This window comes from Elephantulus edwardii, unplaced genomic scaffold (genome assembly GCF_000299155.1).
Source record: "Elephantulus edwardii isolate Elephantulus edwardi_28Jun2011 unplaced genomic scaffold, EleEdw1.0 scaffold00120, whole genome shotgun sequence".
In the NCBI taxonomy this organism is placed as follows: Eukaryota; Metazoa; Chordata; class Mammalia; order Macroscelidea; family Macroscelididae; genus Elephantulus; species Elephantulus edwardii.
The window spans coordinates 103,021-116,704 of NW_006399870.1; the positions used below are offsets into that span (position 1 = coordinate 103,021).

At 39.9% G+C, this 13,684-nt stretch overlaps 1 protein-coding gene across 1 annotated transcript in view; it reads left to right on the forward strand.

Annotated features, from left to right (window-relative positions):
- Positions 1 to 8,681, forward strand: part of LOC102874472 (tripartite motif-containing protein 43-like) — a 28,826-nt gene extending 20,145 nt beyond the window's left edge. Inside the window, exon 8 of the mRNA XM_006892826.1 lies at positions 8,562 to 8,681. Within this exon, the coding sequence (XP_006892888.1) occupies positions 8,562 to 8,681 (120 nt within the window). The remainder of the gene's footprint in view (positions 1 to 8,561) is intronic.
- The last annotated feature ends 5,003 nt before the right edge of the window (positions 8,682 to 13,684 follow it).

Here is a 13,684-nt window from a genome sequence, read left to right on the forward strand (position 1 = left end):
CAGGATAGAGCAGGGTTTAGTGCTGTTGTGCATAGTGTCGCTATGAGTCGGAAACGACTCGATGGCACATAACAACAACAATTACATTTCTGAGCATGATGTCCCTTTCCAAGAAATACCGTCTTCTGGATTCAATGTAGAACTAGGTTCAGAGTTATTGTACATCGGGTTGCTATGAGCTGTAATCAATTTGACAGCATGTAACAACAACAGCAACGTACCTAAAGTATTTGAGATAAAGCTTTCTCATTTCTGCCTCCATGGTGCACTCTGGCTGTACACTCTGTTCGACAAATCTATTTTCTTTTTCCTGTGTATGGAATATTCAGTATTCTTCAACAACCCAGCTCAAAGGCATCAATTATTCTTCTGTCATGTTTATTTATTGTATAGCATTCAGACACATAGCAAATAAGTGAAAAACCCATCTCCTGAAGCAAGTACACTTTAGTCTTTCACATGATATGTCCATTCTTAAGTAATTCAGAGAAATCCCTGATAGTAGACTTGTCCAGTGCAACACAACTTTTGATTTCCTGGCTGCTGGTACCAAGAGGCTTGATTGTGGATCCAAGTAAGATGAAATCATTGACAATTTCAATCTTTTCTCCATCTATCTTGATGTTGCTTCTGAGTCCAGTGGTGAACATATTTATCTTCTTAATATTAAGATGAAATCTATAATGATGTCTGTAGTCTTTGATCTTTTACAACAAGCATTTGAAGTCCTCCTCACTTTCAGCCAACAATGCTGTCTCATTTGCATAACACAGGTAGCTGATGAGTCTTTTTAGATCCTGATTCCACATATTTCTTCACAGAGTCCAGTTCCTCAAATGATTTGCTTAGAATAAAGTTTGAATTGATAGGGTGAAAGGAACTCTGTCTCAGTCACTACATTTCCAGATTTTCAGTCGTGCTGTGTTCCCTTAATTCTGTTCCAACAACTGCTTCTTGATAAAGTATAGGTTTTGTATGAGCATAATTAAGTGTCTGGAATTCCCATACACCTCAAGGTCAGCCATAATTTGTTGTGAACCATAGTCATAAGCCTTTGTATAATTAATAACATCACTAATAGATGGGTTTTTTTTTTTATTGTCTACTTTCAGGCAAGGTCCTTCTCACATCTCTACTATTATCCCTGGTGCCATAACCTCTTTTAAATCCAGCTTCAATTAGTAGCAGTTCTCTCTCAATGTACTACCCTAGTCAGTCTTGGATGATCTAAGGCGACACTTTGTTTGCATGTAATGTAAATAATATTGTTTGATAATATTCACACTCTGTTAATTGACTTTTCTTGGGAATGTGAACGAAAATGGATATCTTCCAATTACTTGAGCAACATTCCTAGCATAAATATGCTGGCATAAACTGGCTCTCTCTCTCTGTCTCTCTCTCTCTGTCTCTCTCTCTCTCTCTATCTCTCTCTCTCTTTCTCCTGTTCTTGGTGGTGGTGGTGTTGTTAAGACCCATTGAGTCGCAGGCGACTCATTGCGACCCTATGAACCAACGTCCTGGACACCTGTATAACTTTTGTCAGTTTTCCGTGTTCATAGGGTTTCCAGAGGCAAGCTATTATGAAAGTGGATACCACTCCTGCTTCTAAAACCCATTGCCTGGAACAGGCACACCTTAATGCCCAGACTGATATCATTACTCTTTAGCACTTTGGAGAGGTTGCTGACAGTAGACTTCCTCAGTGCAATTTATCTTTTGATTTACTGACTGCTGGCACCAAGAGTGTTGATTGTAGGGCTCAGCAATAGAAAAGTAAAAATCTTTAAATTCATATCCATGTGTATCCTTGGTTGCTCCTAACCCTGCTCCCAAAACTCCTGTCACATATTTATTGTGTAGATGTGAAATAAGGCATGAGAAAGGAAAAAATTCACTAAGGACACACAAATGTAAATACTTCAAATAGCTGAAGGGCATTGGGGGGGTGCCTTTAATTAATTTTAGGTGGTAGTGTAACTTGATCTACTTTCAGGTATTAAAACTTCATTCTGCTGTCTGTCGAGAACAAATAGTAAAAGTTTATTCATGAAACAGCCCCATGTACATCCAGAGGTCTTAGGTGGGAACATTGTAAACAAGTTGCTCATAATACTGTTCTCTATAGTCAGGAGGAATATTGTAGCAAATATTACATGCACAGTAAAATGAGAAATGATGAGATGTACTGTGAGATAAATCTGGTGTTTTTCTGCACAGACAATCTGGGGTGAGGGGTGATGATCATGGTGTCCTCGGAGAATTAAAGCATTAGATAAGCATGGACCTTGGGTTAGCAGAACATACGGCCTAGGATACAAGAGTTTTAAAGCACAAGAAGTCTACTTTATACTCTTCAATGTTTGTTTCTATGAATGCTGCCACCTTGTGCTGCTTCTCTTCACATTGCAATATGTTAGAGGACTACTAGAATTACACAGTGGAAGTTCTCTAAAGGCAAGTTAGAGCGGGGAAGGTAGACCAGCCAGGATAATGATCAGCTTTCAAAGTTCAAGGATGATGGGCAGCTTTGGCATCTTCTGAGAAGGATACGATGGGATAATGAACTCCTAGCCACAAGTGTACAGTCTTCATCTTCAGGAGGAAGGAGAAATACTTGGATACACACCATACACACACACACACAAAAAAAAAACCACAATGCAAGGTGGATCAAAGACTTAGGAGTAAAACCAAAGATTATAAACTTCATCAGAGAAAACTTTGGAAGAACCTTAGAAACCCTAATCCACAACATGAACATCCTTCTAAGCATCATGCACAATCTATAACTGTTGTTGTTGTTGTTATGTGCCACTGAGTCACTTGCGACTCATAGCCACCCTAAGTACAAGATGCCTAAACGCCGTTCTATCCTGTGTCAACCTCACCATCACAAACACACTCATTCCCACCACTCCACTCACAGAATCAATCCATCTCATCGAGGGTCTTCCTCTCCTGCACCGTCCCTCCACTCTTCCAAACATGATGTCCCTCTCCTAGGACCAGTCCCTGTTTGCAACATGCCCAAAGTATGTCAGAAGAAGCTTCAGAATCCTTGACTCCAACGAGCACTACAGCTTCACCCTCTCCAGGACAAACTTGTTTATGCTCCTAGCAGTCCATGGTATATTCAACACTTCTCCAGCACCACAGCTCAAAGGCATCAATTCTCTTTCTATCATCCCTATTCATTGCCCAACTCTCCGATGCACAGTACATAATTGCGAAGACTATAGCCCTGATCAGGCACACCTTAGTCGCCAGCCTGATGTCGTTGCTCCTTAGTACTCTTGAGAGGTCTCTCACAGCTGACTTATCCAATGCATTTGTCTCCTTATTTCCTGGCTGCTGTTACCAAGAATGTTGACTGTGGAACCAAGTAAACTCAAACTGTTAACTATCTCAATCTCTTTGCCATTCATACTGACACTGCCAATTGGCCCAGTGATTAAAAAAAAAAAAATTAAAAAGTTAACAAAATAAAACAAACAAACAAAAAAACGAGCTCTGGTGGCCTAGTGGCAAGAAGGTGTACTGCAATCCCAGACGTGCATGGTTCAAATCCACCAGATGCTCTGCTGGAGAAGGAGGAGCAATCTCCTCCTGTACCAGTCAGATCTGATTTGACGATACACACAAAAAATAATGAAATAAAATTTAAAAAATAAAAAAAAATTGGCCCAGTGATGAGAAGCTTTGTTTTCTTGATGTTGAGCTTCGATCCATATTGAAGACTGCAGTATTTGACCTTCTGCAGCAAGCGCTTCAGGTCCTCCTCAGTTTCAGCAAGCAGAGTTGTGTTATCCGCATAACACAGGTTGTTGATGATTCTTCCACCAATCCTTATGCCACCCTCCTCCTCGTTCAACCCGGCGTCTCGGATGATATGTTCTGCATACAGACTGAAAAGGTATGGAGACAAAATACATCCCTGTTGGACCCCCTTCTTGATTTTGAACCATGTAGTGTCTCTTTGATCTGTTCCGATGACTGTCTCTTGTTCCAAGTATAGGTTTCGCGTTAGCACAATCAAATGTTCTGGGATTCCCATTCTTCTCAGAGTCAGCCATAGCTTTATATGATCCACGCAGTCAAAAGCCTTTGCATAGTCAATGAAGCACAGATAGACATTCTACTAGGAGAGAATAATGTAGATGAACGAAACCTTCTAAGAGTCAAATATCTATGTGCAGCAACAAACTTCTCCAACAGGGTAAAAAGAACACCACAGCCTGGGAAAAAGTATTTGATAATGACAGGTCTCATAAGGAACTAATATTTAATATTTGTAGAATATTCCAGCACCTTAACTATATAAAGGTAAACAATCCAACTGCCAAATGGGCACAGTGTATGAACAGACACATAACCAAAGAAGACATTCAGCTGGCAAATGAACACATGAAGAAATGTTCAAAATTTCTAGCTCTAAGAGAGATGCAAATAAAACAACTGTGAAATATCATCTCACTGCAGTAACAGTAGCAAAGTTCAACACAGCAGCAAACAAGAAACGCTGGTGAGGCTGTGGAAGAATTGGAACCTTTATTCACTGTTGGTGGGAGTGCAAACTGGTGCAACCAACCACTATGCAGGGTAGTATAGTGGCGTCTCAAAATGTTGGAAATATAAATATCATTTGACCCAGTAATTGAACTACTGGCAATATACCCTAAAGGAATGAGAACTGCCACCCAAACAGATATACGCACATCTATGTTTATTGCTGCATTGTTCATAAAAGCAAAGAGATAGAAGCAACCCAAATGCTCATGCACAAGTGAATGAATAGAGAAGCTGTGGTATATCCATACAGTGGAATACTATGCAGCACCAAAAAATAAGGTTCTTATAATAAAGTATTATACAAAATTAGTGACCCAGGAGGAAATTTTGCTGAGTGAAATATCTCAGTCAAAAAGGACAAATACTGCCTAATGCCACTGTTATAAAACAAGGCTGACCTTGGAGACTGGTAAGAAAAGAAGGGGTAAATAATGAGCACTGCATTGGAACAGATGAGGGAAATAATTTTTTAAAAGGAATATATGATTAAGCATTATGTGTATTATGAAAACAGTCCAGAATAATTTGCACATAGCAAAATAGCCTGGAGTAAGCATGGGAGGGAGGAAATGGTGCAAAAATGAATAAATTATTTAAAGAGGAAAGTGAATGGGAGTTGTTAAGGGGGAAATTGTGCAACAGTAAATGAATGGAAATCCAAGTTTTCTGCAAGCTTTCGTTCAATCACAATGTTATTCCTGTTAATTGTCTTTGAGTGGTGCACATCTCATAGTGAAAGTCCTGTCTCCATGCCTTTTCAACCTGTATGCAGAGCAGATTATCCGAGAGGCTGGGCTCTATGATGAGAAGCGTGGCATTAGGATTGGTGGACGATCTATCAACAATCTGCGTTATGCAGATGACACAACCCTGCTCGCTAAAACTGAGGAGGACCTCATGCACTTACTGCAGAGGGTCAAGGACTGCAACCTTCAATATGGACTGAGGCTCAATGTCAAGAAGACAAAAATTCTCACAACTGGACCAATCGGTAGCATCAGGATGGATGGTGAAGAGATTGAGATTGTTCACAGCTTCAGTTTGCTTGGCTGCACGGTCAACACTCTTGGCACCAGTAGCCAGGAAACCAAAAAAACGTATTGCGATGGGAAAGTCTGCGGTTAGGGACCTCTCTAAAGTACTCAAGAGCAACGGTTTCTCTCTGAAGACTAAGGTGTGCCTGATACAGGCCATGGTTTTTGCAATCACTTGTGATGCATCAGAGAGTAGGACAATGTCTAGGGAGTATAGAAGGAGAATTGACGCCTTTGAGCTGTGGTGCTGGAGAAGAGTATTGAATGTACCACGGACTGCCAAGAAAACAAACAGATTCATCCTAGAGAGTGTTAAACCAGGCTGCTCCTTGGAGGCAAGGATTCCGAGGCTTCACCTGACATACTTTGGACATGTTGTAAGGAGAGACAGGTCTTTAGAGAGGGACATCATGCGGGACAGAGTGGAGGGACAGCACAGGAGGGGAAGACCCTCTATGAGATGGATTGATTCAGTGACTGGGGTAATCGGGATGGGTGTGTCAGAGGCAATGAGATTGGCACAGGACAGAGCAGGGTTTAGGGCTGTTGTACATAGGGTCGCTATGAGTCGCAAACAACTCGACGGCACATAACAACAACAACATGTAAAATCTAAGACATGACCATCACAAAGACAGTATCTGTAATTCATCCTTTTTATGATAAATGTCATGTTTTACCGCCATTAACATGTGAGCTTCCAAATTATTATGAAGCTATTAAATATGAGCTTTTGTGGGCTTTTGGTAAGGAGCTGCATGATAAAACTGAAGGCTTGAGATTCAAATCTTCCACCTGCTGTTCCATTGAAGAAAGATGGACAATCTACTTCCATGCTAGTTACAGCCTCTGAATATCTGCTGGAGCATAGCTAGCAATCTTCTAACTGGGCTGTACGTAACAACAGCATTCTTACTTCAGTGCCTTTGCTCAGAGGGAGTTGTGTTGCTAAAGCAAAAACAGACTCTATATGATGGCTGGACAGAAGCTCTTTCGGAAAAAGATGGACAATCATCTCCTGGGTGATTGATGTTGTTGTTGTTGTTAAGTGTCATCAAGTCGCAGGCGATTCATAGTGACCCTATGAAGGAGAGTCCTTGAAGCTTGGGTGGTTTCTTCCTCTCTCCAAGTTCATAGGGTTTCTGGAGGCAAGCTATGCACATTTAAAAAGCTTCTCTAGCAGAGTCAAAAGGAAAGTCACAGATTGGGGAAAAAATATTTGTTAATGTCATGTCAGATAAGGGATCTTTAACAAGAATTTCTGAAACACTTGAGCACCACAAAAAGGTAAAAGTAAATAACCCAATTGAAAAATGGGCACAGGATATGAACAGACAATTCAACAAAGAAAACATTAAGATGGTAAACAAATACATGAAGATATGTTCAAAATTCCTAGCTCTAAGAGAGATGAAAAGCAAAACATCTATGAGATATTACCTCACCCAAGCAAAATTTAAAAGAGCAGCAAACATCAAATGCTGGCAAAGTTGCGGAGAAACTGGAACACTTATTCACTATATGTGAGAGTGTAAAAGAGTGCAAGCACTGTGGAAGGTGGTGTGGTACTTTCTCAAAAAGATTCAAAGAGACATACCATTTGACCCAGCAATTCCAGTAGTGGGAATGTACCCCAAAGAGACCATAACTGACATCCAAGCAGATATATGCACACCCTTGTTTATTGCAGCTTTGTTCACAAGAGCAAGGAGTTGGAAACAACCTAAGTGCCCATCAACAAACGAATGGATAGAGAAGCTGTGGTATATTCACACAATGGAATAGTATGCTTCATTGAAAAAGAAGGAACTCATACAATATTATTCAAAATGGGTGACCTTGGAGGACATTATGCTGAGAGAAATGTCTTAGTCACTAAAGGACAAATACTGCATATTGCCATTGTTGTAGGACAGGACTGACATCAGGTTGGGTGAGACTGAGAAAGACTGCATAAACTATGTATACTGTATTGAAACAGATAAGGGAGAAAACTGTTTAAAAGGGATATGTGATTAGGTATTTTTATCATGACAGGAGTTCAGAACGAAGGCTTCATAGTGGAATGGACCTGGGGTGAGGGATTGTAAAACAATGAGGGAATTTTCTTTTATTTTTCAAAGAGAAGGGTGTACTGGGGCAGGAGAGGTGGGCAGGGAGAAAAGCGCAACAATGGATGACTGGAAATCCAAAGTCTCTGTAAATTTTCATTAAAATTAATAAAAAAAAAGATTTAAAAAATCAATTGGATTGTTCTAATGGAGAAATGGAAGAATATACCATGCTCATGGATAGGAAGACTCAATATTTTGAAAATGACAATTCTACCAAAGGCATTCTACAAGTGTAATGCAATCTCAAGACAAACACCAATTTCATTTTTCAACCACATGGAAGAGGCAATTTCCAATTTCACCTGGAATGTAAAGAGACCCCAAATTACTAAAGAACTCAAAGAACTCCTAAAAAAGTGAAACCATTAGGAGATATCTCATTCCCCCGATTTCAAATCCTACTATACAGCCGTGGTAGTCAAGACAGTGTGGTACTGTTACAGTGATGACACATAGATCAATGAAACATAATTGAGAATCCAGAAATCAACTAATCTACTTACGGTGAATTGATTTTTGAGAATGAAATGTAATCAGTTAAGTGGGGAAATGAAAACCTCTTTAACAAATGGCAGTGGCAAAATTTGAAAACTATCTGCAGAAAACTAAAGCAAGACCCACATTTCACCCAGTACACAGAAACTCACTCAAAGGAACAAAGACTTAGGAGTAAAACCAAGGTCTACTAACTTCATAAGAGAAAAACTTGTAAGAAACCTAGAAGCCCTAATCCCATGAACTGTCTTCCAAACATCGTAACAACCCTACAACCATCAGAGGTCTCCACTAAGATATCCAGAAAAGCCTCCTGATGAAGATTGATGCGTACCATTACTTGCAGCTGGGAATGGCCTCCAGGGGCCTCCAGCCTGTGCTAGATGAGGAAGTGATCGACCTGTATGGGGACACTCAGCACATCCCCCTGTATCACATGAGTGGCTTCTATGGCAAGGGTCCCTAGATCAAACAGTTGATGGACATTTGCTCCCTGCTGGAGATGGCACTGCTATTCTGCGTGGGGGAACACTTCCTGAGCACTCAATGACTTGGCAGGGGGTGTTCACGCGGGCTGCTCAAGCGCATGCAGACCTACGAAGATGCAGAGACCAAGACGTTGCTGGCAGCCTGGATGAAGGATTGGGCAAGAGCTGAGGTGCATCGCCAAGGCGCTGTTCAACCCTCAGTTTGGAAGCATCTTCCGCACCTTCCACAACCCCACATGGCCTCGCTCAGCTGCCTGCTCCACTACCTTGTGGTCTTCACCTTCTACCCATGCCACACGCCGCTTCAGCAAGAAGCCCTACTCTGGATTGACCAGCTCTGCACTGGCTGCATGAAGACACCCTTCCTTAGCGACATGGCTCACATCCGCTGAGGGCACCTTTATTGTCCCAGAAAAGCCCCCAACCCTCTTGACCTGCCTGCTCTGGGAATCTGTTCAGACAAGCAATAAAGGCCGTCCTTCTCCTTAAAAAAAAACACAAAAACAAAAACAAACAAACAAAGAAAAACAAACAAAAAACAAAAACCCCTACGACCTGGAGAGAATAATATAGAGGAATGGGACCTTCTAAGACTCAAATCCCTATGCACATCAAAACACTTCTCCTTAAAAATAAAAAGGAAAGCCACAGACTGGGGAAAAAAACATTTGGTAATGATACGTCTGAGGACGGACTTTTTATGCAGCATTTATAGAATACTCTATCATCTCGACAAGATAAATGTAAACAACCCAATTGCAAAAGTGGCATAGGACATGAAAAGATACTTCACCAAAGAATGCATTCAGATAGTGAACAAATACATGAAGAAATGTTCAAAATCCTTACTTCTTTTTTTTATTTTTGAGACTGTATAGCAATGAAAAGTTCAATTTGATGTTGTATTTACTTTTAATTGCTCCCAACAGGAAATTCTTTTTCCTTTTTTTTAAAATTTTTATTGCATTTCATTAATTTTAATGAACATTTACAGAGATTTTGGATTTCCACTCATTCATTGCAGAATCTCTACTTCTAAGACAGTTGCAAATCAAAACAACTATGAGATATCATCTTATCCCAATAAAAATAGCAAACTTCAACAGAGCAGCAAAAAGTAAATGTTGGTGAGGTTGTCGAGAATTTGGAGCCCTTATTCACTACTGGTGGGAATGTGAAATTTTGCAACCGTGCTTTCTCAAAAAGTTGGAAATAGAAACGTGATTTTACCAATCAATTCCATCCTGGGAATATACCCTAAAAAGACGAGAACTTCCACCCAAACAAATTATGCACACTAATGTTGATTGTTGCATTGATTATAATAGCAAAGAGTTGGGAGCAACCCAAGTACTCATCAACAAATGAATGGATAGAGAAGCTATGGTCTATTTACACAATTGGAAACTATGCAGCACTGAAAAGCAAGGAACTCATAAAATATTATACAAAATGAGTGACCCTGGATGACCTTAGGTTGAGTGAAATATCTCAGTCACAAAAGGACAAATACTGTTTAATGCCATGGTTTGAAAACAAGATTGGCATTGGGAGTTGGAGAGAGATCTTGTAAAGTAGGGATAAATAATGACTACTGCATTGGAAACGATGAGGGAAAAATTTGTTTAAAAGGAATATATAAGAAAGCATTACTTGCATGAAAATAGTTCAGTATAAGAGGCACATAGCAAGCTAGTCTAATGTGGGAGGAAGGGAGGGAATTGTGCAACAGTGAATGGATTTTTTTTAAGTGAAAAGCAAACTGGGGTGGGGATAGGCAGGAAAAGAAGCAAAAATGAATGAATGAAAATTAAGGTTTCTATAAGCTACGCATACAAGGAAGTCCAGTGAATACCATTCATATATCATTCAGATATATGCACCAACAACCAGAGCCACAGAAGAGGAAATAGAAGATTTCTACCAACTTTCACAGTCAGAGATCGATCTAATATACAATAAAGATTCATTGATAATAATGGATGACTGGAATGCAAAAGTTGGAACAGAGAAGGTTCAGTAGTTGGAAAACATGGACTCGGTGATAGAACACGGAGCTGGAACCACAACAAAGTAAAGGTAAATAATACAGTAGAAAAATGGGCACAGTGGATGAACAGACACTTCATCAAAGAAGACATTCAGATGACTAACAAGCACATGAGGAAATGTGCAAAATCCCTAGCTCTAAGAGAGATACAAATCAAAAGAACTATGAGATATCATCTCACCCCACTCAGAATCGCAAAATTTAACAGAATAGCAAGCAACAAATGCTGGCAAGGTTGGGGAGAAAGTGGAACCCTTATTCACTGTTGGTGGGAGTGTAAAATGGTGCAACCACTGTGGAAGGCTGCATGGCGCTTTCTCAAAAAGTTGCAAATAGAGATACCATTCGACCCAGCAATTCCACTACTGGGAATATGCCCCAAAGAGTTCATAACTGACATCCAAGCAGGTATATGCACACCCATGTTGATCATGGCTTTGTTTACAATAGCAAGGAGTTGGGAACAACCTAAGTGTCCATCAACAAAAGAATGGATAGAGAAGCTGTGGTAGATTCACACAATTGAATACTATGCTGCATTGAAAAACAAGGCACTCATACAATATTATTAAAAATGGGTGACCTGAGTGTCCCAGCCTCATGCCCCCCACCCCAGCCCTGTGCTCCCACACGCCACCCCCCCCAACACCATGATTCCTCCCCTTATTCCCCCCACGCCCACGGCTCCACAATCACACACTTCCGCCATAGCCTTCTGAACCCAGTGGTGCCCAAGGGCCACTAGAGAGTCCTTCACACGACACAGAGACCAACCAACGCAATGAGTTCTGCACAGTAGTTTTTTGAATCAAACTTCTGTTGCAGCAGTTTCTTTTGGAGTTACAGGACCAGAAAACCACACTGCGGATCCAGCCATTGCTCAGAGCCGAGCTGCTGTCGGACTAATCTGGCAGGAGAAAGTCTGGTTCTGAACTGACATTTCCCTGAAGACAGAAGTTCAGAGAAACACACAAGTGGCATAGCTGCCCAACTGATCCCTAGAGCATGGTCATCAGATCAAGAACATATCAATGTTTCGAAAAAAGTAAGTTATCCCACATAGTACACAAGAGTGAAGCAGGATGTCACCCCCAAAGGGTGTCTGTGGATTACCTGAAGCTAGAAAGTCTGATGGAACTTTCTGACACAGAATCTAAAAGAAGAATGATTGAATATACTCAATGGATAAAAGACAAACTTGAAAAATTAGAGGATACTACAAGCAAAAAACAGAAAGGTCTCAGAAAAAAACAATGTCGAAGAATGCAAAGAAAATAAATGAGGCATTAGCAGCACTAGAAAAAACAAGAAACCACTATCCAAAATATAAAGTCTAATGTTGAGAGGCTGTCAACATGACTGAAGGACACATGAGCAGAGTTGAAGTGATGGAACACACAGCCAGTGAAATTGAAGATAGAATGATCACCACTGATCTGTTAGAGCAAAAAGTAGACTCAAAAAAGAGGGAAAAGAAGAAAAGCTAAGAATAATGTAGGACACCATCAAGAGAAATAACATGCGCATCACTGGAATCCCAGAAAAGGAAGAAGCAAGTAAGACACTTAAAAAGTTGTGGAAGAATTACTAGAAAAACTTCCCAGGCATAATGAAGAATGAGAGAATATATATTTAAGAAGGTAAGTGAACACCATATAAAATAGACCCCAAAAGAAAAACATCAAGGCATATCATAGTTAAATTTGCCAGAACCAAAGATAACGAGAGGATCCTGAAAGCAGCAAGGGAGAAAAAAATAGTAACCTATAAGGGAGAACAGATAGTATTAAGTGCTGGTTATTCATCAGAAACCAGGCAAGCAAGAAGAGAGTGGAAGGACATATATCAAACCCTTAAAGAACACAACTGTCAACCAAGAATACTGTACGCAGCAAAATGATCCATCAAATATGAAGGCGAGATCAAGCTATTTCCAGAAAAGCAGAACCTCAGAGATTTTGTAAAAACAAGACCAGCATTGCAGGACAGACTCAAGAATGTCCTTTTTACAGACATACCACAGAAAGCTACATGGTCCAAAGTAACTAGCATCAACACCAAAAAGAACTCAACAGAATGACAGCAATAAAACCTAGCCACTCAATAGTCACACTGCATGTGAATGATTTAAATGCACCGCTGAAGAGAAAAAGAATAGCAGATTGGATAAAAAAACGAAATCCATCAATATGTTGGCTACAAGAGACACACCTGAAAATGAAGATAAAGAAAGACTAAAAGTAAAAGGATGAAGAAAAACATACCAAGCAAATGGCAACCAGAAAAAAGCAACAGTAGCAGTATTATTCTCTGATGAAGTAGATGTCAATGTAAAAACCATCACAAAGGACAAGGAAGGTCATTACATAATGCTGAAAGGGTCAATAGAACAAGAGGACATAACTGCAAAATATCTAAAGCAAGCATTAACAAAACTGAAAAAAGAAATAGACACTATTATTGTACTTTGAGACTTCAATACATTCCTCTCAAGAAAAGATAGAACTACCAGAAAAAAACTCAACAGAGATACTGAAGAATTAAACCACACAATATACCAACTTGACCTCATAGATATTTATGGGCTAATGCACCCCAAAAAAGCCCAGTTTTCCTCTTCTCCAATGTGCATAGAACATTCTCCAGAATAGATCACATTCTAGGTCACAAGGCAAGCATCAATAATTTTAAAAACGTAGAAATAATACAAAGCATCTTTTCAGACCATAATGCTGTAAGAATACAAATTAATAATAAGAAGGAGAAAAAACAGCACATTTAGAAGCTGAACATCACCTTGCTTGAACATGACTGGGTACTAGAAGAAAAAAAATGAAATTAAAATTTTCTTGAACAAATGACAATAAAAACACCACTTACCAAAAACTATGGGAAACACCTAAAGCAGTAATCAGAGGTCAATTTATAGCA